This window comes from Neoarius graeffei, chromosome 4 (genome assembly GCF_027579695.1).
Source record: "Neoarius graeffei isolate fNeoGra1 chromosome 4, fNeoGra1.pri, whole genome shotgun sequence".
NCBI lineage: Eukaryota > Metazoa > Chordata > Actinopteri > Siluriformes > Ariidae > Neoarius > Neoarius graeffei.
The window spans coordinates 22,247,561-22,273,650 of record NC_083572.1 but is presented as its reverse complement, the minus strand read 5'-3'; the positions used below and the strand labels follow the sequence as shown (position 1 = coordinate 22,273,650).

At 46.2% G+C, this 26,090-nt stretch overlaps 1 protein-coding gene across 1 annotated transcript in view; it reads right to left on the bottom strand.

The window, feature by feature from the left end:
- iqca1 (IQ motif containing with AAA domain 1) overlaps positions 1–26,090 on the bottom strand; it is a 139,977-nt gene that overhangs the window by 72,415 nt on the left and 41,472 nt on the right. The window contains exons 7-9 of the mRNA XM_060918410.1: positions 19,443–19,527; positions 19,042–19,179; positions 16,130–16,205 (exon numbers count right to left, since the gene is read on the bottom strand). Coding sequence (XP_060774393.1) covers positions 16,130–16,205; positions 19,042–19,179; positions 19,443–19,527 — 299 coding nt within the window. The remainder of the gene's footprint in view (positions 1–16,129; positions 16,206–19,041; positions 19,180–19,442; positions 19,528–26,090) is intronic.

The following is a 26,090-nucleotide window of genomic DNA, read 5'->3' as shown; positions in this document are numbered from 1 at the left end:
AGACTGTTGAGGGGTCCATACTGACCCCCTCTGCACTGATGATGCACCCCAGAAAGGAGATCTGATGTGTGTGGAACTCGCGCTTCTCGGCTTTGACATAAAGGTGATTTTCTAATAGGTGGTTGAGCACTGATTAAACGTGTTGGAGATGGCAGTCTTCATCTGGGGAGTAGATCAGGATATCATCGATGTACACCAGCACATATCTCCCAAACATGTCCCAAAGTACATCATTGATGAGACACTGGAACATGCTAGGCATCGAAGAGAGGCCATATGGCATCACCCAGTACTCAAAATGGCTGGCGTTGGTACTGAAGGCTGTCTTGCACTCATCTCCTTCTCAGATATGGACCAGGTTGTAGGCACTGCATAGGTCTAGCTTAGAAAACACCTTGGTGCTACGGAGCTGTTCTAAAGCTGAGGGCACCAAAGGAAGAGGATATAGGTACTTCACTGAGATCTGATTGAGTCCTTGAAAGTCTATATATGGGTGAAGACTGCCCCATCTCTTCTCCACGAAGAAGAACCCTGCCGATGCAGGTGATGTAGACAGGCATATGTACCCCTGCTTGAGGGCCTCTTGTATGTACTCTTCCACTGCCGCTTGTTCCGTCTGGGACAGAAGGTAGATGTGACTGTGTGGTGGAGAAGTGTCCGGTAGGAGGTCAATGGCACAGTCGTAGGGGAGGTGTGGTGGTAGGCCTCACACCTTACCCTTACTGAAGACCTCCCTTAGGTCCAGGTAACACTCTGGGACCCCTTCTAGGGAGTCAGGCTGGGGACTCTCTACAGAGGTGGAGGAGAGACTTAGCTGAGGATGCTGAAGACAGTTCTGACCAATGGAGAATCTCCTTATTCTGCTAGGAGATGAGCAGATTGTGAAGCTGCAGCCAAGGATAACCTAAAATGATATCATGATGTACGGTACTGGTAACTAGGAGTGAGATTAGCTCTGAATGGAGGGCTAGCACCTGAATGTGCACGGGAGCGGTCCGGGTGGTGACAAGGCCATCCCCTATTGGGCCTCCGTTAATTGTCCTGATGCTGAGTGGGCTCTGCAGAGGGTTTGTGGGCAAACTGAACTTTTGGATGACTGAGCTGTTGAGGAAGTTCCCCTCCGCCCCTGAGTCAACAAATGCCGAAAGCATGTGGGTTGAGGAAGGCAGTTTCAGCAATACAGGAGCCTTGAAATGATCTCACTGGACTCACCGGGTCCACCTCAGTCTCCGCAGAGCTGGTGCGTGGTGGGCGGACTGGACACTGAATAATCTGTTGCTTATCACTCTCGCAGTAGAAACACAGACCCTCTCTCTTCCTCCGATCTCGTTTGGAGCATTTCAGATGAGTTTGTGAGACCTCCATGGGTGTGGGAGCATCGGTGGTTGAAGTGGGCATGGCCTCCTCTTTGAGTGATGGGTGACTGGAGAGTAGATGGTCCAGTGGAATCATGAGCTCAGTCAGGGCGTCTAAGGTGAGATGTCCATCACGGCATGCCAGCTCACTCAATACAGCAGGGTGGAACCCCTGGTAGAAAACAGCTTTTAGGGCTGGCTCGAGAATTGGCTGCTGCGAGAATTCAGAAATCTAGGGCATAGTCAGCGACTCTCCTAGAGTCCTGTGTGATGATCAATAGGCTCTCACCGACCTCAATTCCCTCAGATTCATGATCAAACACACGCTTGAATAGTGTGAGGAAATGATCATACAAGGTTGTGTGCTCCCCTCCACTCCTCTACACTGCGCTGGCCCACTGCATCATTTTGCCAGTCAATAACGAAAGAAACCTTGCGATCTTACGTTTGTCTGAGATGTGTTGGATCATAGAGAAGTACATGAAGCACTGAAGCAAAAATCCCTTACAGCTGTGCGCATCCCTGGTGTATTTCTCTGGGCATGGAAGTGAAAGCGCAGAACTTGGGGGGATTTTGGGGCATGTTGGGAGGGCCTGCGACATCACGGCAGCTAGCTGAGCCATCTTGGTGCTGAGATCAGTGAGCATTTGCTGATCCCCCCCCCCCCCCCCAAGAGGTGTCCCTGAGTGCTCAGAACAGTTTGCCTTGCCTCCTCTGCTGCATCCATCGCGGCGAAGTATCCAGTCAAGGTGCAGGCACTTACAGTATCTTGCAAAAGTATTCATCCCCCTTTGTATTTGACCTGTTTTGTCACATTACAAGCTGGAATTAAAATGGATTTTTGGGGGATTAGCACCATTTACCCAACATGGCTACCACTTTAAAGGTGCAAATTGTTTGTTTTATTGTGACACAAACAATAATTAAGATGAAAAAAAACAGAAATCTGGAGTGTGCATAGGTATTCACCCCCTTTCGTATGAAACCCCTAAATAAGAACTGATCCAACCAATTCACTTTATAAGTCACATAATTAGTTGATTAAGATCCACCTGTGTGCAATCAAATTGTCACATGATCTGCCACATGATGTCTATATAAATCAACCAGTTCTGGAAGGACCCTGACTCTGCAACATTACTAAACAAGCAACAAGAAAACCAAGAAGCATTCCAAACATGTCAAAGACAAAGTTGTGAAGAAGTATGGACTGGGGTTGGGTTATAAAAATTATCCCAAACTTTGAATGTACCAGGGAGCACCATTATAGCAAAATGGAAAGAATATGTCACCACTACAAACCTGACAAGAGAAGACCGCCCACCAAAACTCACAGACCAGGTAAGGAGGGCATTAATCAGAGATGCAACAAAGACACCAAAGATAACACTGAAGGAGCTGCAAAGATCCCCAGCGGAGATGGGAGTATCTGTTCACAGGACCACTTTAAGCTGTACACTCCACAGAGTGGGGCTTTATGGAAGAGTGGCCAGAAAAAAGTCATTGCTTAAGAAAACACATTTGGAGTTTGCCCAACAGCATGTGGCAGACTCCCCTAACACATGGAAGAAGATTCTCTGGTCAAATGAGAATAAAATTGATCTTTTTGGCTATCATGGGAAATGCCATGTGTGGCACAAACCCAACACCCTGAGAACACCATTCCTACAGTGAAGCATGGTGGTGGTAGCATCATGCTGTGGGGATATTTTTCATCTGCAGGGACAGGAAAGCTGGTCAGGACTGAAGGAAAGATGGATGGCACTAAATACAGGGTAATTCTGGAGGAAAACCTGCTTGAGTCAGCCAGAGGTTTGAGACTGGGATAAAGGTTCACGTTCCAGCAGGACAATGACCCTAAACATACTGCTAAAACTACACTGGAGTGATTTAAAAGGAAACTTTTAAATGTCTTAGAATGGCCTAATCAAAGTCCAGACCTCAGTCCAATTGAGAATCTATGGCATAACTTGAAGATCGCTGTATACCAATGCAACCCATCTAACATGAAGGCATTGGAGCAGTTTTTCCTTGAGGAATGGGCAAAATTCCTAGTGGTTAGATGTGCTAAGCTAATAAAGACATACCCCAAGAGACTTTCAGCTGTAACTGCAGCAAAAGGTGGCTCTCCAAAGTATTAACTTTGGGGGAGTGAATACCTATGCACACTCCAGATTTCTGTTTTTTCATCTTAATTATTGTTTGGGTCAGAATAAAACAACAATTTTCACCTTTAAAGTGGTAGGCATGTTGTGTAAATCAAATGGTGCTAACCCCTCAAAAATCCATTTAAATTCCAGCTTGTAATCCGACAAAACAGGACAAACACAAAGGGGGATGAATACTTTTGCAAGACACTGTATGTGCAGGGGAGAGCAGGGAAAGCAAACTGGAAACAAAGCCAAAATGCAAGACTAGAATCAAGGTCATGTGACAGGTGAGGGTTGATTGATTGGTAGACGGAGCAATGTGGACAGGGCTAGAAAATAACAAGAAAGATACGAGAGCAAGGGCCGAGAACGCAATAAAGCAGGCAGTAGAATAAAGGCTAAGGCATGACAGGAATGAACACTGAACGATACTTCCCATCAAGTGAGAGTGTGAGAGGTGTTTATATAGCAGGGGCTGATGAACCAGGAAACGAGTGACAGGTGTATTTAATAAACAGGTGATAGAGGGCGCTGTGGTTCGTGGGTGTTGTAGTTCTGAATGGCCATGTTTGTAGTTGGGTTCGGACTGGCACTCTCGACGACATTACTGACACTATTATGGAAAAATAATGAACTTTGGGGTGAATAATGAATACGCTTTACTCCATAATGTTTCATTCTTTACATACCGAAGAATGTCCAAGAGAGGAGAATTTTGTAGGTGCTGCCATAGTGGCTCTAAAGCACTATGGTTACAGTATCTGTTCTAAATTGGGATTGAAGAGGTTGTAACGAGGGTGACACTGTGATGTAGAACCTTCTTGCTGTGAGGCAACAGTGTTAACACTGTTGCCTCACAGCAAGAAGGTTCTGGGTTCAAGCCCAGTGGCTGACGGGGGCCTTTCTGTGTGGAATTTGCATGTTCTCCCCGTGTTTGCGTGGGTTTCCTGCAAGTGCTCTGGTTTCCCCCATAGTCCAAAGACATGCAGGTTAGCCTAATTGGTGGCTCTAAACTGACTGTGAGTGTGAATTGTTGTTTGTGTCTATGTGTCAGCCCTGCGATGACCTGGTGACTTGTCCAGGGTGTACCCTGCCTCTCGTCCATAGTCAGCTGGGATAGGCTCCAGCTTACCCGTGACCCTGCACAGGATAAACGGTTACGGATAATGGATGGGTGGAGGTTGTAATGAGCCTCTTGAATGTTTTATTAGTGTTTGTGTGTGGTTACAGAATGCTAGAGAGACTGTTTTATTTTATTAAGGTTGTTTGTTAAATCTGCATAATTTAAGATGTCCACACTGTGATATATTGGCTTTACATTTGTTTTGCTAGTTAAAGCATAGATACACTGAATTCTTAAAGCAAATACTGTTCACCACTGATACACATGCTTGTTTCACCATTCTTATGTAGGTTTTCCATTGTATCTAACTGCTGTTATGCCTATCCTATATACACAAACATACAGTCCCAAATGAAGACAAAGCATCAATGACCACATCAAAGAGTGTTTTAACCATTATTACCAGAGCTATTGAAACCCCTTACTCTAGCACACTCAACTATATAAGTGCACATCTATATCTCCATTAGATTAGCCAAAAGTGGTAACAGTGAAAGGGGCAGATGCTGTGCAGCTGTGCAGTGATGTGCCTCATGGAATTGTTTTTGATTTTCAGATGCACCATGTGTTCATGCACAAAAAGTGTAACCTTTGCCCCATGAATAGACTAATAAGACTTTCTTGTAAAGTAAGCCTATGCGATTTTTTAAAGGTTGACTGATTTCAATCTGTGATTCATAAAGTTCTTGTGGGATAATCTGTTCTACAAGTGTAAATCAGAAAAATACAGAAACATGTTGTGTCAATTATGTCTGTGTCATAGGTCTGTTGTGTTCAGACCTACAGGTCTACAAGTGAGAGGTGGTGTTAAAGCAAAAGGAGGTGGATTGCAGTTCTGAGGAAGGAAGGGAGGAGAGGAAAGGAAGAGGAGGAGGTGATGGCTGACCCAAAACAGGGCCTCACCCTAACCTTCGTTCTTCTGATAGATACGTAAGGAGAGAAGATGGATGAGCTGTTCTATGATAAGAGTGCTTGAACTCCGACCCTTTCACATTCTAACAATGATAACACCTGACATGTTGAACTCTAACTATGGATATTTTTGCATTAACAGAGATCTTTTTGGGTTTTAGAATTAGAAAGGCATGGGCTGTATGCAGAGCCCTGACATCAGGAACAAAGGCTTACTTTTCAGAAATTCTACAGTGAAGTATCCAGGAGATGGGAAATTTAGTGAATTTTGACTTGTTTTTGATTAAACGCTGACTTCCTTCTCACAGCTGCACCAATTGCTCCCCATTGACACATTTATGTATACACACACTTGCACATGAGATTTGTAGAGGTCCAGCTTTCTCTCCTGTCAGCATGGATCATTGGGCTACAGAAGCACGACCTGGGATACTCACTTCCTGCTAAAGTCAAACAGAAAGTAACGCTTCATTACAGAAACACATTCATGCCGTCAAGGGGTTGGAAGGTAGTCATACTGATTTTTCTTTCACTATACCACAGAAAGTCTCTGGCTGTCTAACAGAGAGACCCACACAGATATAGATCTTAGAAGAAGAACCCTGGGGCTCAGGCATTTTAATTAGGCATTTGGCCAGACAGCATGAAGTTTATGCAGCTGATGGATTGTAGATGGTTCAGCAGGGAACTACAGATTTTTCTGAGCCAAAATGGTTGGACAGATAGTAACACTTCTCATTAACATTAACCTGTGCAGCTGTAGATACTTCACCCACAGACATTATTGGGCATGTGAATTATAGTTCTGTGAATTTTAGCATGTAAATATGATATTATTCCCAGAAGATCACTTGTGGGTGAGTTTAGTAAGCAAGTGTTTACTAAGGTGAGGAGATATAGACTCCAATCATGGCATACAAGTGCTAGAAAAGAGAAAAAATGGGAGTGTGAGAGAGGCTTTAAGCAGGTGAGAGAATGCTCTGGACCACTCCCCCCGACTACAGCCCTATCATCAGTGGGCATTGTACTGTATTATAGACATGAAAGGTACATTCACCTAGTGACCCCTTGCACATATATTTCTGACTTGTTACCGAATGCTAACTTTATTTACACATGAAAATGGCCACACATTATTTCATTTACACCTTCATTCATCTTCAGTAACTGCTGGATCTGGGTCACTTTCGATGGCCACACTCTGGGAATAAACCATGGTTGGGACACTAACAGGTTACCATCCACACAACTTATATAATAATGGCATCAGATGTGCAGTTTTAAACAGCGTAGCAAATAATTAGGATGTTTAGTTAGTTTCTGTCTGTATTCTAGGACATCAGATTTGAAATGGCACAATAAATGTGGGTTTATAATGCAGACAGAAACAGCTGAGCAGCTATTACAACTGAAACTGATTGACTAATTACAAAAAAGGCAGTGGTTCCTATATTATTTACCCAATATAGTGCATACTCAGTAGCCACTTGATCAAGTAAACCTACATTATTGGTTCACATTGCTGGTACACAGTTTACTGACTGTGGCCCATCTGTTGCTACGTACAGTGTGTCAGCCCTCCATCACCCCTGTTGATCAATGGACAGCTGACCAGTTATTTGGGTGATGGGCCATTCTCAGCACAATAGTGGCACTGATATGGAAGTGTTTTGCACTGGTGGTGTGAGTCAGTACGTTTACATGCACATCCAAATCAAGCTGCTGTCGGTAATCGAGCAAAGGGTCAGCAGGGGTGCCAGAGAAATCCAATCCTACATGCACACAAGGAAATCGAGCTATTGTGTGAGGTACATTGTGCACCCGAGCCACAGGTGGCGCTACACGCCCCATCGTGTTGGTTGTCGTCATGAAGAAGAGCTATTCAAGAGTATAAACAAAGTTATCAGTTCCATGTTCACAAGAAGAGTGTTTGTAGTTTGTATGTACGAACAGAAGTGTTCCTAATAAAGTGGCGGCTAAGGTCATGCCGACCGAGGCTGTTTTTTTTTTTTTTCGACCGAGGCTGTTGTGTTTCCTGCTTGTGGTCTCGTCACTTGTCACTTCTGGAAGGGGCAGTGCTGAAGTAAGTAGCTCGACTACGTAGCTCGATAGGGTATACATGCACTAAGTAGCTCGGCTACAATCGCATAATCTAGGTCGTTGTAGCGGTTCGCTAAGCGTGGGTGGAGCACAAAGGACAGCAGGACAGAGATCAGGTTCATATAGGGTTTTTTATTGTCAAACTTTTCAGTTCACACAACGTTAATTCAGAGGCTAGAGACACAGGCTAGCGTCTCGTCCGGCGAAGAGTCTCTCTGCTCTCCGCTCTCCTTCCCTAAATAGGGCACGGTCACTGGGAAGACACACACAAACACAGGTGAATTGCCGTCAGGTGTAGTGATTCTGCCACTTACCTTCCCTGACTCCGCCCTCCTGTCACAGACCGGCGCTTGACCATGCCCCCGCTGCCACATACCCTCACCGCCCGACTCAGGCCGGGCGGCCATCCGGCCTGCAGCCAACTCCCCCCCCCCTTGATGGGAGAGGAAGTCCGCCACAACCATCTGCGCCCCCGGCCTGTGGACCACCTTGAAATTGAAGGGTTGGAGTGCCAGATACCAATGGGTGATCCGCACGTTGGCATCTTTCATGCGGTGGAGCCACTAGAGGGGCGCGTGGTCCGAACAGAGGGTGAAAGGGCGCCCCAGCAGGTAGTAACGGAGGGTGAGGACCGCCCACTTGATTGCCAGACACTCTTTCTCGATCATGCTGTAGCGCCCCTCACACACTGACAGCTTCCTGCTAATGTACAGGACGGGGCGGTCCTCCCCCTCCACCTCCTGGGACAAAACCGCCCCCAGCCCTCTGTCCGACGCATCGGTCTGCAACACAAAGGGGAGAGAAAAGTCAGGGGAGTGTAAAAGTGGCCCCCCACACAGTGCAGCCTTCACTTCAGAAAAAGCCCGCTGGCATTGCTCCGTCTACTGGACCGGATCTGGTGCTCCCTTTTTAGTGAGATCAGTCAGCGGGCTGGTGATGTCCGAATAATTAGGTATAAACCTACGGTAATAGCCAGCCAGCTCCAGGAACTGTCTCACCACCTTTTTGGTCTTGGGCCTTGGGCAGGCCGGAATCGCTGGGGTCTTATTAATTTGGGGACGCACCTGCCTGTTGCCCAAGTGGAAGCCCAGATACCGTACTTCCACCCGCCCAATCGCACACTTCTTTGGGTTGGCTGTGAGCCCCGCTCGTCTCAGCGACCTAAGGATGGCCCTCAGATGTTCGAGGTGCCTCTGCCAGTCATTACTATAGATGATGATATCATCCAGATAGGCGGCCGCATAAGTGGCGTGAGGGCAGAGGACTCTGTCCATCAGCCGCTGAAACGTAGCGGGCACCCCAAACAGCCCAAACAGAAGGGTGACGAATTGGTGCAAACCAAACAGTGTGGAAAAGGCCGTTTTTTCTCGGGATAGTGGAGTCAAGGGGATCTGCCAATATCCCTTCGTCAAATCCAGCGTCGAATAAAAGCGAGCAGTGCCAAGTCGATCGAGCAACTCATCAATACGAGGCATCGGGTACGCATAGAATTTAGACACCTCGTTGACTTTTCTATAGACCACACAGAACCGGACCGACCCGTCGGCCTTGGGTACCAAGACCACCGGGCTGCTCCAGTCACTGTGGGACTCCTCGACGATGCCCATTTCGAGCATGGTCTCAAGTTCTTCCCAAACCACCTTTTTTTGTGTTCGGGTAGCCTGTAAGGGCGGCTACGCACTACTACCCCCGGGGGCGTCTCTATGTGGTGCTCTATGAGGTTAGTGCGACCGGGCAGGGGCGAGAACACATCCGAAAACTCGGTCTGCAACTGGGCGACCTCCGTGAGTTGGGTCGGGGAGAGGTGGTCTCCACAGGGGACCGGAGAGGTGCACGATGTCAATGCCCTCTTTTGAACCTCTGGTCCCAGTTCCGCCTTCTCCAGAACCACCGACACTAACGCCACGGGGACCTCCTCATTCCAGAGTTTAAGCAGGTTGAGGTGGTAAATTTGTAGTGCCCCACCCCTGTCCGTTCGCCTCACCTCATAGTCGACGTCCCCGACTCGCCGTGTGACCTCAAAGGGCCCTTGCCACTTGGCGATCAATTTGGAGCTTGATGTGGGCAACAGTATGAGTACTTTATCTCCCAGTGTGAACTCCCTAAGGCGCGTACCCTTGTTGTACAGGCGGGCTTGCCGTTCTTGGTCCTGCCGCAAATTCTCCTGGGTTAGGTGGGTGAGTGTGTGGAGTTTTGCGCGGAGGTCCATAACGTACTGAATTTCGTTCTTACTTTGTGAAGGTCCCTCCTCCCAATTTTCCCGCAGCATGTCCAGGATGCCGCGCGGCTTACGCCCATATAATAATTCGAACGGGGAGAACCCCGTGGAGGCTTGGGGGACCTCTCACACTGAGAACAACAAGGGCTCGAGCCACTGATCCCAATTACGTGCGTCCTCACGAATTTTTTAATGATATTTTTGAGGGTGCGATTGAACCGTTCCACTAAACCGTCCGTTTGTGGGTGATACACGCTGGTGCGGATCAGCTTAATCCCCAATAACCCATACAGTTCGCACAGTGTCCGTGACATAAATGTGGTGCCTTGATCAGTCAGAATCTCTTTCGGGATTCCAACTCGGGAGATAACGCGGAAGAGTGCCTCCGCAATACTGTGTGCTGAGATATTGCACAGAGGCACTGCTTCCGGATATCGCATTGCATAGTCCACCAGAACTAATATAAAGCGGTACCCTCGTGCTGACCAATCTAATGGCCCGACGAGATCCATCCCAATTCTCTCAAACGGGGTCTCGATTAATGGGAGGGGGCGCAAAGGCGCTTTTGGAATGGCCACCGGATTTACTAACTGGCATTCGCGGCATGCCGTACACCACCTACGAACATCGCCGCAAATCCCCGGCCAATAGAATCGGGCCATTATTCGGGCTAGTGTCTTATCCTGCCCTAAGTGTCCAGCCATGGGATTAAAATGAGCCGCCTGGAATACCAATTCCCGGCGGCTCTTTGGAATTAAAAGTTACGTGACTCGTTCTTTAGTCTGAGTGTCCTGTGTCACTCGGTATAACCTATCCTTCATAATCACGAAGTAGGGGAAGGATGGGGTGGCGTTCAGCTGGAGCATTTGACCATCGATTACTCTCACTTGGTCAAACGCATGTCGCAGAGTCTCGTCTCACGACTGCTCCAATGGGAAATCGGCGAGGGATTCCCCAATAGAGAGAGGAAGGGCCGGCGGCTCCTCACTCTGACGCGGAGATGACGTAGACGGCTCTGCGACAGCTGCTCCTGCCAAAGCGACACCGGAACCTCCCCCTGTTAAATGGCAGGACCCACTCTTGACTAAGTGTGTCATCAAATCCCGAAATCTCGGCCAATCAGTCCCCAAAATTAAAGAGTGGGTGAGGCGAGGATTAACCGCCGCCTTCACTATACCTTTTTCCCCTCTGAAAAAAATGTGGACTGACACCAAAGGGTAGCGGTGAACATCCCCGTGCACACACAACACCTTCACCCCCTGTGCTCCCCCCAATGCCTTGTTTTGCACCAGGCTTTGGCGAATTGAGGTCTGATTACAACCAGAATCCACCAACGCCTGATATGTAGCCCCTTGGATACTCACCGGTATGCGATACGCTCCGGCCCGATCGAGGGCGGCCTCTGGCGTGTCAGGGATCCGAACCACCGCGCCCACTTCCATTGCCGTGCACTGTTGTTGAAGGTGGCCCGGCTCCCCGCAGCGCCAGCAAACCGGCCCGGGCTTTCCCTCTGCACCAGTGTTCTGGGGCTCACTCACCTGAGGGGGGGGAGAGACAGACACAGAAGTGAGAAACGGGAGGGCACCGCGGGTGCGGCGGGCCGGCTGGGGTGGTGCCGGCCCCCGCCTCCGCGGTGGGGGAATGGGGCGAGGACAGGACACAGAAGGAGGGGGAAAGAGAGAGAGAGAAGAGGAGAGAAGAGTAGACGCCGTCTGCTGTCCTGCCGCCGGAACAGCTGCCAAATGATCCTCCGCCAGCTCGACTGCCTGATCCAGCGACGCCGGGCGGTGGCACTGGACCCACTCCGTGGTTCCTGCTGGTAAGCGAGCGATGAATTGTTCCAGCACCACCTGGATGATCCCCTCGGCGTCGCGGTTGTCAGCCCTCAACCACCGCCAGCAGGCGTCCCGGAGCTGCTGGCCAAACGCGAACGGCCGGCCGACTTCCTCCAAGCGCAGAGCGCGGAAGCGCTGGCGCTGTTGCTCTGGAGTGTGCCCCACGCGCTGGAGGATGGCCCGGTGGAGGTCCGCGTAGGCCAGCCGGCGGTCAGCGGGGAGCTGTAGCACGGCCAGCTGTGCCTCTCCCGTTAGGAGGGGGAGGAGGCGCACCGCGTGCTGCTCCATCGGCCACCCTGAGGCTTCTGCGACTTGTTCCAATAGCGTGATGAACGCCTCGGGGTCGTCCTGCGGACCCATCTTGGTGACGGTGAGGGGAGACGGGCCCGTGGCCGGAGCGCTGGTGGACCCCGCCGACGCGAGGAGGTGTCGGAACGCCTCGCGGTCTTCCTGCTGGGCCAGCACCAGGGCTTTGAAGCGCCGCTCTTGTTCCTTCCGGAGGGTGACGAGCTCCTGGTGCTGGCTTTGCTGGGACGTGGCGAGGGCGTGGACCAGGTTGGCGAACGGGGAGGACTCCATGGGGCTGATCGGCTGGTGCTCCACTCTGGATTCTCCCGGGTTTCGGCACCACTGTAGCGGTTCGCTAAGCGTGGGTGGAGCACAAAGGACGGCAGGACAGAGATCAGGTTCGTATAGGGTTTTTTATTGTCAAACTTTTCAGTTCACACAACGTTAATTCGGAGGCTAGAGACACAGGCTAGCGTCTCGTCCGGCGAAGAGTCTGTCTGCTCTCTGCTCTCCTTCCCTAAATAGGGCGCGGTCACTGGGAAGACACACACAAACACAGGTTAATTGCCATCAGGTGTACTGATTCTGCCACTTACCTTCCCTGACTCCGTCCTCCTGTCACAGACCGGCGCTTGACCATGCCCCCGCTGCCACAGTCGTATAGCTCGATTACGAGAAATCAAGTTCGGTTCAATTTCAGCCTAGCTAAGGTGTTTTCATGCCATTTAGAACTTCGATTTCAGTCGAGCAACGGCAGAAATTCGATTTTCTCTATGTGCATGTAAACGCACTGAGTGTGTCAGGCATAGCAGTGTTGCTGGTATTTTTAGGCCCTGTCCACACGGCAACGAATTCAGGTGAATCTGATAAAATTGTTTATCGTTTCGGCCTGGCGTCCACATGGCACTGGCCTTTTGGGTGCCCAAAATGAAATCTTTTGAGAATGGGTTCCAGAGTGAAAAAATCTGGCAACGGCGCCGTTGCGAAGTTGTCTGGATGAGTAGAACGGATTTGTTTACGAAGACGTCACAACCACATGACTGTCAGTGCTTCACGCTGGGTAGAAGTGTAATGAACTTGATGCGAGTTGTCAACAAATCCTATAACTTGGTTCATGAAACGCGCTTACAAAATATTTTCACTGTGAATATTTATTGTGTAATGGTGCAAAGTGAGAGAGAGAGAGAGAGAGAGAGAGTGAGAGAGTGAGAGAATAGCCCTTAGGGCAGAGTCTTTAGTCCAAACACTGCGGAAGCAGTACCAAACCGCGCACCGCCCGTGCGCTTTCCAAAAACAAAAACAATCCCGCCAGCAAACAGGAAAAAAAAAGGAGCGATCTCACCTCTTCAGATGTTGGTTTAAGTCCGACAATACATTCCTCAAAAAGGGCGTAGAAGAACAAAGTAATCCATCAACATGTAGCATTCAATTTATTCTGGACCATTAAAGAATTCTGGAGGATATCAGAATGTTGGCGTACCGGCTTCCATCTACTCCCATTCATTCCTCTTTCCACATCTTTCGTTTTACGCTACTGATTAATAATCAAAACTTTATGTGGCTAATGCTACAGAAGAAGGGGTTTATGCGCATGCGTCTACTTCTTCTATTGTTTTGGTGTCTCCGATGGGACCGTCTTACAGTGCACATAGAGGTGTGGCATGTGTATTGCATCGTTTTCAGCAAGCGTTGCGTTGCCATATGAACCTGATATTTTACTGATCTGTTGCCCATGTGGACGCGATATTTAAAAAAAAAAATCTCGTTGCCATTGTCGTGTGGATGTAGCCTTAGACACCTCAATGTCAGGTTTAGAACAGTTGCAGACCTGTGGTGAGGAACTGATGCTCACACACAAAGGTCTAGAGGATGATAGCACACACTGTGTATGGAAAAAAAGATCTATAAAAAAACAAGGTACATGTGTCTAATAAAGTGGCTAGTATTTTCACGTCACATTTTGGTGATGGAGGTGATACCAAAAAAGGTACTGGGTACCAGGTATTATCCACAACTTCTACCCAATGGAAAACCAAAAAAAGACAAGTAGAGTCAAGTCAAATTGAACTGGTAACATGCAGTAGATAAGAGCTATAATACTCACACATACAGGAATATAGCAACTACTGTACTAGCGCATTTTAAAAAAATTGAATATTGTGAAAAAGTTCATTTTTTTCATAATTTAATTCAAAAAGGTAAACTTTCATATATTCTATATTCATAACACATAAAATGAAATACAGTATGTCATGCCTTTTTTGTTTTGATTTTGATGATTATGGCTTATAGCTCATGAAAATTAGAAATCCAGTATCTCAAAATATTAGAATATTCCATTTCGAGTTTGAGTAAAACAGAATAAATACTGTGTATCTCTCGGTCCAGTTCAGGACATGCAACCACAATCATGGGGAAGACTGCTGACTTGATAGTTGTTCAGAAGACGATTATTGACACCCTCCACAAGGAGGGTAAGCCTCAGAAGGTCATTGCTGAAAAAACTGGCTGGAAGTGGTGCACAAGCAACAGGGATAACCACAGACTTGAGAGGATTATCAAGAAAATTTGATTCAAGAACTTGGGAAATCTTCACAAGGAGTGGACTGAGGCTGATGCCAGTGCATCAAGAGCATAGATGTCTTCAGGAAAGGGGCTACAAACTTTATGGAGATGCCAGTTTCCTTTTCCAGCAGGACTTGGCACCTGCCCACAGTGCCAAAACTACAACCAAATGGTTTGCTGACCATAATATTACTGTGCTTGATTGGCCAACCAACTCGCCTGACCTGAACCCCATAGAGAATCTATGGGGTACTGTCAAGAGGAAGATGAGAAACACCTGACCCAAAAGTACCCAAAAGACAAGCTAAAGGCTGCTATCAAAGCAATCTGGACTTCAATAACACTTCAGCAGCACCACAGGCCTCCATACCATGCCGCATTGATGCAGTAATTCATGGTAAAGAAGCACCAACCAAGTACTGAGTATATAAATGAACATACTTTTCAGAAGTTGGACGTTTCTGTTTTGTAAATCCTTTTTTTGATTGATCTTAGGAAATATTCTAATAATTTGAGATACTGGATTTCAGATTTTCTCAAGTTATAAGCCATAATCATCAAAATTAAAACAAAAAAAGTTTTGAAATATTTCACTTTGTGTAATGAATATATACATATATCATTATAATGAATATAATGGTATATGTCAAGTCAAGTTTGTTTGTATAGCGCTTTTAACAATAGACATTGTCCCAAAGCAGCTTTACAGAATTTGAATGACTTAAGACATGAGCTAATTTTATCCCTTATATTAATTTAGTTGTATATGAATTTAGCCCTGGTTATGACTATAAACTGCAACCAGTGGAGAGTCTCACATTTGGGAGGACTTGAGTCTTGGGGAAATTGGAGTTACCCCTTAATCACCATTGCTCCCAGGTCCACTCTGACCCGGAGTGGTAGCACCTGCCTGAGTTCCAGCTATTGGTTAAATAGTACATCACCAAGCGCTGGCAGCAGGGCGCTTTTCGGTGCAATGTGGCAGATGAACCCAACAGGGTCAATGGCACACAACCTGATGGAATGTGGAAGAGCCACTCAAATGGCCAATGGATGGCATCACTCGGCAAGTCAGTTGTCACTGCAGGGCACCTTCCATACCCGTCAGGCCTGTGGCACTTTTGTGCACCACTTGGCATCAGGTCTGGAGGTCCAGAGAGACAACATGATGGGGACATGACATCATTTGTCTTACCTTACTGTGCAAGGCACTTCATTCAGAAAGGAGAATTAGTCTGGTGCGCTCTTAGTGCAGGCCTTGCGGCTCATCCGTGTTTCTGTGCATCCTAATGAAGCAGCCATCATTGCTCGCGATGGACAGCCGACAATGAATATAGAATATATTAATTTTACCTTTTTGAATTAAATTATAAAAAAATGAACTTTTTCATGATATTCTAATTTTTTAGATGCACTAGTATATGTAGGTAAGTAAACCTGATAAAATGGCCAATATGTGGCCAATATAGTAACATATAAGGTAGATGTTACTAAAAAAGTGCCCATTTTTCTAAAATGAAACCAAGTACAATACAATGGAACACTGCGACATGTGGAACATATACCCCTTTTCCATCACTCACCTCTGTATATCTTAACTCCTTCAACCACAGTTGGCAGAAAGTTACTGGGGCTCATCTTCCATCCTTCCTCCTCCTGCTGCAAAACACAAAAGCGTTCTCTGTATTTTGGCCATTTTCATCCATTACCCCATGCATGGTGTGCTGAAATCTAATGTTAGAAATAGAGAAGGCCTTTGGGAGTTATTGGGGACATTACATGGTGAGTTATGGATATTTCTGCTGAAAGGAACAGAGATCAAAGCCAGGGTGTGATACTCTGGTACACTGTGATACCCAGAGTCACTGGGTTAATGATGTCGATCACTGGCAGGGGAGCAGGGCATAATGCTGTGAGCATGATTTACAACTGCCCATGTTTTCCTTCCCCCTTTTGGGGGTCGCACATTAAAATCTAATCACTGTCCACATACACTCAGACAAATGTTTGTTTTGCGGGTTGCATGCAGCCGGGTTGTAGAGCATGTCTCCCTTCAGGAGCAACATTGTGTTTTTACAAGGATTAAAGCATCCTGACACACTTTGTTTTATGACTGCTCTGCTTTTAAACACATTTCTCCATTAGCGGTTAAGGGGCCCTAGTAGAGACAGAAATCTGTCTGGAAATATAGAAGAATCATAAGTGTTCCTTAATACATCCCAGAGATGTATGGATGTGGTCATGGCATAAGGCAGGGCATTTTCTTCTGGATCTAGCAGGCTTTACTATTGGAGCACAGAGCCTGTTTAGCAAGCAAACAAATTATTGGCTCCAGTTTGATTAAATTCAGACAGCTGGTTAAGGGGACTAAATATTGGCTAAACCCAGCCTGGATAAACTGGTATGTTCCCTCCTGATGTTGTTTTTATTAGACATAGTGGCTCCCATTTGAGCAGTGGAGCTGTACCTAGTTATCAGTGATATATTACCACACTTCAGTTCTACACAGCCATAGCCTTTCAGAGGCACTAAAAACCAAAGCTAACTTCACCGAGTAAACTATGAGAGCCTTGATGAAAATTCCCTCTAATGACTCACTCAACTTTCAGCAGGAAGTGCTGATTTTTGAAGAGGCTCAAATTTGACCTTTCACATCAGTCCACTGCAGGTATCAGTAGCTCAGTTCCATGATGAGAATAACAGGTGCTGTTATTAACCAGAGCTGGAACAAAGACTCTATTCTATAACTGCAGACAGCAATCACTTTGAGTGGATATTTGTAATGGTCGATTGCTTTGCAGTCAGCCACTACTGGTATTAGTACAACAGTCCAGATTCAGTGCTCCAAGAATGAACACTTGTAGATATACTGAAGGTCTTAGAGCACTTAAAATGTTTAGACTGCATGATAAGTAGAAGGTTCAGTGAAAGAAAAAAAGTCCAAATTGAAAAAAGAACTGCTGATGAATGCACATTGTGACTTGCCAAAGGAAGCTGATCAGATTGTGCATTCGCTCATATTTGTTTATATGGACCAATTATACTGGAATTTTTTGGCTCTGTTAACAGAAAAATAATTAGCTGCAAAACAAAGAACTTAAAACTATGTACTGCAGATATGAGCTATAAGAACAAGAACCCTGACTTTATATAAAATTTAACTACTCCTCTGTTTAGTTTTAACATGAAACTTGTATTATGTACTATGTACAGTATTTGCTTTAACTCCTCTAACAAACCTCAACTACAGTTTTAAGTCAGTTCTAAAAATCATGCTTTATTTGTTGCATTGCAGAGATTTTGCACAGGATGTTTATTCTAAGAGTAGGAAAATGAAATACATGTATGAAAAAAAAACCCAACAACCCCAAAACAAAAACCTTCTACTTCTACAAATTAGCCGGGTTTCCATTGCAGTATTGTGCAAAACAGAAGCGATTTTTTTCAAAAGTTGACAAAACACAATTGCCAATGGTCTATGTTTCTCCTCTCACGCTATCATCATGAATCTTTTGTGTGATAACTTTAGCCTTACAACAGGTGTTTTATTTTAAATGCAGATTAAATCTTACTACTGTGCTATGCAGCCATGTGACGTAAACACTACTCTCTACTGTACAAAACATTCTCAACCAGAAAAACAATTAGAAGCACAGAATATGTCCTTGGTCATATTCAGGGACATGCAGAATTTATTGAGGAAATAGTTAAGAATGAACAGGCTAACAGGTTATCATGACAGAGCCGGACACTGGAGACACACCTTTCCTGAGACAGCCGAGTGCAGCTTCAAGAATAAACATCCTCATCATCCTTCATCCTAGCCTCGGGCTAAAGAATTAACATTCTTTCCTTCAAGCTTGGTATTTTATGTGCTTTTAGCTGTGTGTGAGAACACCACATAATATTTGTTTTCCGTTTTGTACACAGCTGGAATTGTACTGCTGGAAACCTACAGCAACAATCCATCATACCACTTTGATAAAAATAACAACTGGAAAGTCACACCTTTATTATCTTAGAACTTGTAATTGTGATTGAGAAATGTACTACATGGTCAACTGGCCTACACTACAGATCCTAAGAACGTAATGACACATAAACTGTCTCTCAATAAGTTCACTTCATTTTAATACACATTAACCTACTGTGTAAAAAGCAGAAGTAAAAGAGGACTTCAGTTCACTTGAATTCAAGTCATTTGGGCCAGCGAGGTTACTAGGGTGATGGAAGAAAACTTTGAGAAAAACGTTATAAAAAGGGGAAAAGTAAATGCTCTCCCACTGAGCATGTGAATGCCAGCTGTGTGATTTGGCCTTTGAGATTCCTGACTGCTCAATTTGTCATGACCACTAAAGACACCCAACATTAATACATGCTCAAAATCAGCAGTGTCTAACTCTTAGATATGAATGCATGATCAGGGCTTCTGTTATATTTCTCAAGCTTGTGTATTCTTTACATTTTCAACATTTTCAACAGTTCATGACCTTACCGCTGTATCAGCTTTCCTGCCTTTGCCTTTAGTCTTCCCCTTCTTGTATTTCTTCTTTTCCTTTATGGCATTTTTGCCTTTCTTCTCCTTGGACTTCTTCTCCTTCTCCTGCTGTTTAGCAATTAACTCAGCAGCAACCTGCACAATTAACAATGTACTTAAACTAAAATTTGTATTACACCCATACTGGGACGATCTATTAAGAGATCTATTAATGCCCCTAATCTTAGAAGAAAGTATAAATAATTGTGATATTTAACATTACATAAAAGATCTGAATAGCATTAATGGGTAGATTTTCATATCCTATACTGAGGCCTATTGTTGTGTGTGTGTGTGTGTGTGTGTGTGTGTGTGTGAGAGAGAGAGAGAGAGAGAGAGAGAGAGAGAGAGAGAGAAACCTCCTCTGGTGTCTTCTGTGCAAATATGGAAGCTGATCCTCCATCCTCAGTGCTTGGGAAATCAGGAAACTTTCCAGTGGCATCTCTGCAGTACAAAACCAAGATTACATTTTAAAGTGTTATCTAATTAAGAAGCACTAAGCAAAAACCTTTACCATAAAGTGAGACATTCTTCAGCACTAACAAAGGTTTTTGTTCCTGTTTTCTATTCATTTCACTAAAACCATCTGAGAAAATGCCCATTCATTATATACACGATAAACTCTAACCATGCTAATTACAAAAATAAGAAAGGCCTCTTCTAATTAGCCTCCATTAAATTCCAAAACTCCCAGGAAAAAGAAATCCCAGAGCTCAGTCTAAGTAATGCAGTTAACCCCAATTTATATCTTGGGCCCAGTTTCAGAAAGTTAGCGATATACCCAAAAGACAGCAAAGATTTTTGTCTCAGAGAAAATGTCCATGTTCAGCATCAACATCATATGCAACAACCTGCAACTGGTCATTTTAATTACTCATTCCCATTTGTAAAGAGATGTCTCCTCGGGTTAGCCTCAAACTCAGAGCCTATAATAAAATTAACCTAAAGATTTTTCAGAATGAAAAATAGTGGTTCCCTTTCATCACTTTCTAGTGAATCAATTAAACAGCTCTCAAGAAGTAGGAACAAGGGCAAATCGGTCATATTGGAACTATAAACCTCTCACATGATGGGGTTACATTAGCCAGATCTAACTATGATTCTCAGGGGATCTCCGTCAGGTTTAGAGTAGCAGGCTAAAACTGTCAGTCTCAGATCTCACTTCTGCTTAAATTAATCAGAAGCAGACCGGCCACATCTCACGTCACATACTAAGAACACGGTCATAGATGGAGGACATATAAATGAGCTCTACTGGATTTGCTCTGTAGTGGTAAGATCAATAACTGGATTCATTTTACAAAAAGTAAAGTGATCATAATCTATTTGTGGTTTATTGATCTGATTCATTGGAAGTTTTTCAAGCAATATGAGCAGAAAACAGTTTAATTAAACGCACACTTCCAGATAGCTACAAGTTGAGCATGAGCTACACTTGGTATATTTAAAATGAAAATGAAATCTGTGTATATAACAGTGTTAGAATATAGACTATTGAATATACAGTTAATTCAGAAAGAATTCCAAACTCTTCACCTAACATCTAACAAAACAAAACAAAAAAAGGGGGGGGGGGGGCAGGGGGCATTTTTTGTTACATTACAGCTTTGGTTTAAAATGGATAGTCTTTTTTTCAGCAGCCTATACTCAATATGTTTTGACAAATTTTTAATAAAAAAAATCACACATATATCACATTTACACAAGTATTAAATCCCACATGATTGTGGCAGCAGGGCGTGGTCAAGCGTCAGTCTGTGAATGGAGGGCAGAGTCAGGGAAGGTAAGTGGCAGAATCACTGCACCTGATGGGAATTAACCTGTGTTTGTGTCTTCCCCAGTGACTGCGCCCTATAAGAGGAGAGGGAGAGCAGAGGAAGGGAGCTCTTCCCCAACATGGACACTTGTGTGCGTGTGTGGGTGAGCGAAATAAGACACTGAAAAGTGCAAATAAAAGGAGTTTGTGAGAACTCAGTTCTGGCCTGCTGTGCTTCTGTGCTCCACCCACCTTAAACTATTTCTACAGTGGTGCCGAAACCTAGGACAGAGTACAGAAGAGAACAGCCTCATGGAGTCCTCCCCCTTCAAGGACCTGGTCCATGCACTCGCCACGGCCCAACAGAGCCAGCACCAGGCACTGGTCGCCCTCCGGAAGGAACAGGAACAACGGTTCGAAGTCCTGGTGCTGGCACAGCAGGAAGATCGCCAGGCGTTCCGGCACCTGCTTGCGTTGGCAGGGACCATCATCACCACCGCCGCGGACCCTTCCCACCTCACCCTAATGAAGATGGGTCCACATGATGACCCCGAAGCCTTCCTCGCCCTTTTCGATCAGGCAGCAGAGGCATGAGGTTGGCTGGTGGAACAACGCGCAGCACGCCTCCTCCTGTGGCAAGGCACAGCTGGCCACACTACAGCTCCCCACTGACAGCTGGCTGGTCTACGCCGACCTCCGCACGGCCATCCTCCAATGTGTGGGGCGCATCCCAGAGCAGCAACGGCAGCGCTTCCGCGCGCTGTGCCTGGAGGAGGTCGGCCGGCCGTTTGCATTTGGCCAGCAACTCCGGGACGCCTGCTGGTGGTGGCTGAGGGCCGACAACCGTGATGCCGAGGGAATCATATAAAGTTTTATCTAATCTAATCTAATCTAATCAAATCATCGACCTGGTGGCACTGGAACAATTCATCGCCCGACTTCGGGAAGGAACAGCGGAGTGGGTCCAGTGCCATCGCCCGGCGTCGCTGGATCAGGCCATCGAGCTGGCAGAGGACCCTATGGCGGCTGTTCTGATGGCAAGCCTCCACAGGGTTCTCCCCGTTTGAATTATTATACGGGCTTAAGCCGCGTGGCATTCTAGATGTGCTGCATGAAAATTGGGAGGAGGGACCTTCAACAAGTAAAAATTAAATTCAATACATTATCGACCTGCGCGCCAAACTCCACATGCTCATGCACCTAACCCAGGAGAATTTGTGGCAGGCCCAAGAATGTCAGGTCCATCTGTACAATGGGCACGCACCTTAGGGAATTCACACCAGGGAATAAAGTACTCATGTTGTTGCCCACGTCGAGCTCCAAATTGATCACCAGGTGGCAAGGACCCTTTGAGGTCATACGGCGAGTTGGGAACATCGACTATGAGGTGAGGCGAATGGACAGGGATGGGGCATTACAGATTTACCACCTCAATCTGTTAAAACTTTGGAACGAGGAGGTCCCCGTGGCACTGGTGTTGGTGGTACCAGAGAATGTGGAGCTGGGGCCAGAGGTTCAAAAAGGAAAATTGACATCGCCCACTGCTCCGTTCCCCTGTGGAGACCACCTCTCCCTGACCCAACTCGCGGAGGTCGCCCAGTTGCAGGCAGAATTTTCTGACGTGTTCTCACCCCTGCCTGGCTGCACCCACCTCATAGAACACCACATTGAGATGCCCCCGGAGGTAGTAGTGCACAGCCGCCCTTACAGACTGCCTGAACACAAAAAAAAGGTGGTTCGGGAAGAACTCGAGGCCATGCTCAAAATGGGCATCGTCGAGGAGTCCCACAGTGACTGGAGCAGCCCGGCGGTTTTGGTTCCCAAGGCTGACGGGTCGGTCCGGTTCTGTGTGGACTATAGAAAAGTCAATGCGGTGTCTAAATTTGATGCGTACCCAATGCCTCGTATTGACGAGTTGCTCGATCGACTAGGCACGGCTCGTTTTTATTCAACACTGGATTTAACAAAGGGATATTGGCAGATCCCCTTGACTCTGCTATCCCGAGAGAAAACGGCCTTTTCCACACCGTTTGGCTTACACCAGTTCGTCACGCTTCCGTTTGGGCTGTTTGGGGTGCCTGCTACATTTCAGCGGCTTATGGATAAGGCCCTCCGCCCCCACGCCACCTACGCGGCTGCATACTTGGATGATATTATTATTTATAGTAATGACTGGCCGCGGCGGCATGGTGGTGTAGTGGTTAGCGCTGTCGCCTCACAGCAAGTAGGTCCGGGTTCGAGACCCGTGGCCGGTGAGGGCCTTTCTGTGCGGAGTTTGCGTGTTCTCCCCGTGTCCACGTGGGTTTCCTCCGGGTGCTCCGGTTTCCCCCACAGTCCAAAGACATGCAGGTTAGGTTAACTGGTGACTCTAAATTGGCTGTAGGTGTGAACGTGAGTGTGAATGGTTGTCTGTGTCTATGTGTCAGCCCTGTGATGACCTGGCAACTTGTCCAGGGTGTACCCCACCTTTCACCCGTAGTCAGCTGGGATAGGCTCCAGCTTGCTGCGACCCTGTAGGACAGGATAAAGCAGCTAGAGATAATGAGATGAGATGAGACTGGCCACGGCACTTGGAACACCTAAGGGCTGTCCTTAGGTCGCTGAGGTGAGCGGGTCTCACAGCCAACCCAAAGAAGTGTGCGATTGGGCAGGTGGAAGTACGGTATCTGGGCTTCCACTTGGGCAATGGGCAGGTGCATCCCCAAATCCATAAGACAGCAGCGATTGTGGCCTGCCCAAGGCCCAAGACCAAAAAAGGGGTGAGACAGTTCCTGGGGCTGGCTGGCTACTATCGTAGGTTTATACCTAATTATTTGGACGTCACCAGCCCGCTGACTGATCTCACTAAAAAGGGGGCACCAGATCCGGTCCAGTGGACAGAGCAATGCCAGCGAGCTTTCTCTGAGGTAAAGGCTGCACTGTGTGGGGGGCCACTGTTACACTCCCCTGACTTTTCTCTCCCCTTTGTTTTGCAGACGGACACGTCGAACGGAGGGCTGGGGGCTGTCCTGTCCCAGGAGGTGGAGGGGGAAGACCTCCAGTGCTGTACATCAGCCGAAAGCTGTCAGTGCATGAGGGCAGGTACAGCACAATAGAAAAGGAATGCCTCGCCATCAAGTGGGCGGACCTCGCCCTCTGCTACTACCTGCTGGGGCGCCCTTTCACTCTCTGTTTGGACCACATGCCCCTGCAGTGGCTCCACCACATGAAGGATGCCACTGCGTGGATCACCTGTTGGTATCTGGCACTCCAGCTGTTTAAGTTCGAGGTGGTCCACAGGCAGGGGGCACAGATGGTCGTGGCGGATTTCCTCTCCCGTCAAGGGGGGGGTGTCAGCTGCAGGCCGGACGGCTCCCCAGCCTGAGTCGGGCGGTGGGGGTATGCGGCAGCGGGGGTGTGGTCAAGCATCAGTCTGTGAATGGAGGGCGGAGTCAGGGAAGGTAAGTGGCAGAATCACTGCACCTGATGGGAATTAACCTGTGTTTGTGTGTCTTCCCCAGTGACCGTGCCCTGTAAGAGGAGAGGAAGAGCAGAGGAAGGGAGCTCTTCCCCAACCTGGACACTTGTGTGCGTGTGTGTGGGCGAGCAAAATAAGACACTGAAAAGTGCAAATAAAAGGAGTTTGTGATAACTCAGTTCTGGCCTGCCATGCTTCTGTGCTCCACCCACCTTAAACTATTTCTACAATGATACAACCTCCCCCCCCCCCAGGTCTTACCAGAGGTAATCAGTTGGGTTCAAGTCTGGGCTCTGACTGGCGCATGTGTTATCTTGGCTGTGTGTTTCAGGTCATTGTCATGTTTGAAGGCAAACATTTACCCCATTCTGAGGTCTTGGGTGCTCTTGAACAGGATTTCCTCAATAATGTCTCTGGCATTTGATCTGTTTATCTTTCTTTCTAACCTGACAAGCTTCCCAGTACCTGCTGTTAAAAAACATTTCCACAGCATGAGGCTACCACCACTGTGTTATAGTGTGGATCCAGGTGGCAAGCAGTGCCTGATTTCCTACATAGGATATGTAAAAATTTCAGCATCAAGCATTCAGGCTAAAGTGTTCAATCTTGGTTTCATCAAACAATATACTCTTGTTTCTCCTTTACGTGCCCTTTTGACAATCTCTAATTAAGCAGTTATGTGCCTTGACTAATGTTTGACAGCTCTAACTTTAAAGCCTAAGTAGAGTAGTAAAATTTTGCAGAGATGATTGTCCTTCTAGAAAGTTCTCCAATCTTCATACAGCACTCACCATATAGCTCTTCTCCCTGTTTCTTCAGCTTGGCTGTGTGCTAGCATTAGGAAGCATCAGGAACCTTCAAGGCTGTAGAAAAATCCCAGTATATTTCACAGATCTGTACTCTGATACAATATTGTAAAGGTGGTCTATGAAGAATTCCTTTGACCTTGTGGCTTGTATCAGCTGTCGGGCGTCTCCAAGGTATGCCTTTCCAAATCATGTCCAACCAAGTGAATGTACTATGGGTAAACTTTAATCAAATTGTAGACACTTCTCAAGGATGATAAAGAGAAATGGGATGCACCTGATCTCAATTTTGAACAAGTCAAGGTCTGAGGGTCTGATTATTTAAGCAAATGTGATATGTCTGAATACTTTCTAAATGTACTGTCCAGTAAGTTTACTGGTTATGGGTTCTCTGGCTTGTTAACAATGTCAACTATTTTCAAGTAATTATGGCTGAGAATGTGCTACTTTTTGGCCTTGCAGGTGTGTTAGGATAAAGTGTTCAGAGAAAAATGGCAAAAAAACCCCCAAACCCAACTTAGAAAATATTCAAGAGCTCATACTGATAAGAAACAACTCTATGCTCCAACTTCAAATATCTCTGAAGCTCTAATCAACATTGCATATATATTTTATACCACAGTGCTGTTGAATGCTTGAATGTAACTGGTTTATATATATATATATATATATATATATATATATATATATATATATATATATATATAGTTTGTGAACCCTTTAGAATTTTCTATATTTCTGCATAAATATGATCTAAAACAGCATCAGATTTTCACACAAGTCCTAAAAGTAGATAAAGAGAACACAGTTAAAAATGATACAAAAATATTATACTTGGTCATTTAATTATTGAGGAAAATGATCCAATATTACATATCTTGTGAGTGGCAAAAGTATGTGAATGTCTAGGATTAGCAGTTAATTTGAAGGTGATATTAGAGTCAGGTGTTTTCAATCAATGGGATGACAATCAGGTGTGAGTGGGCAC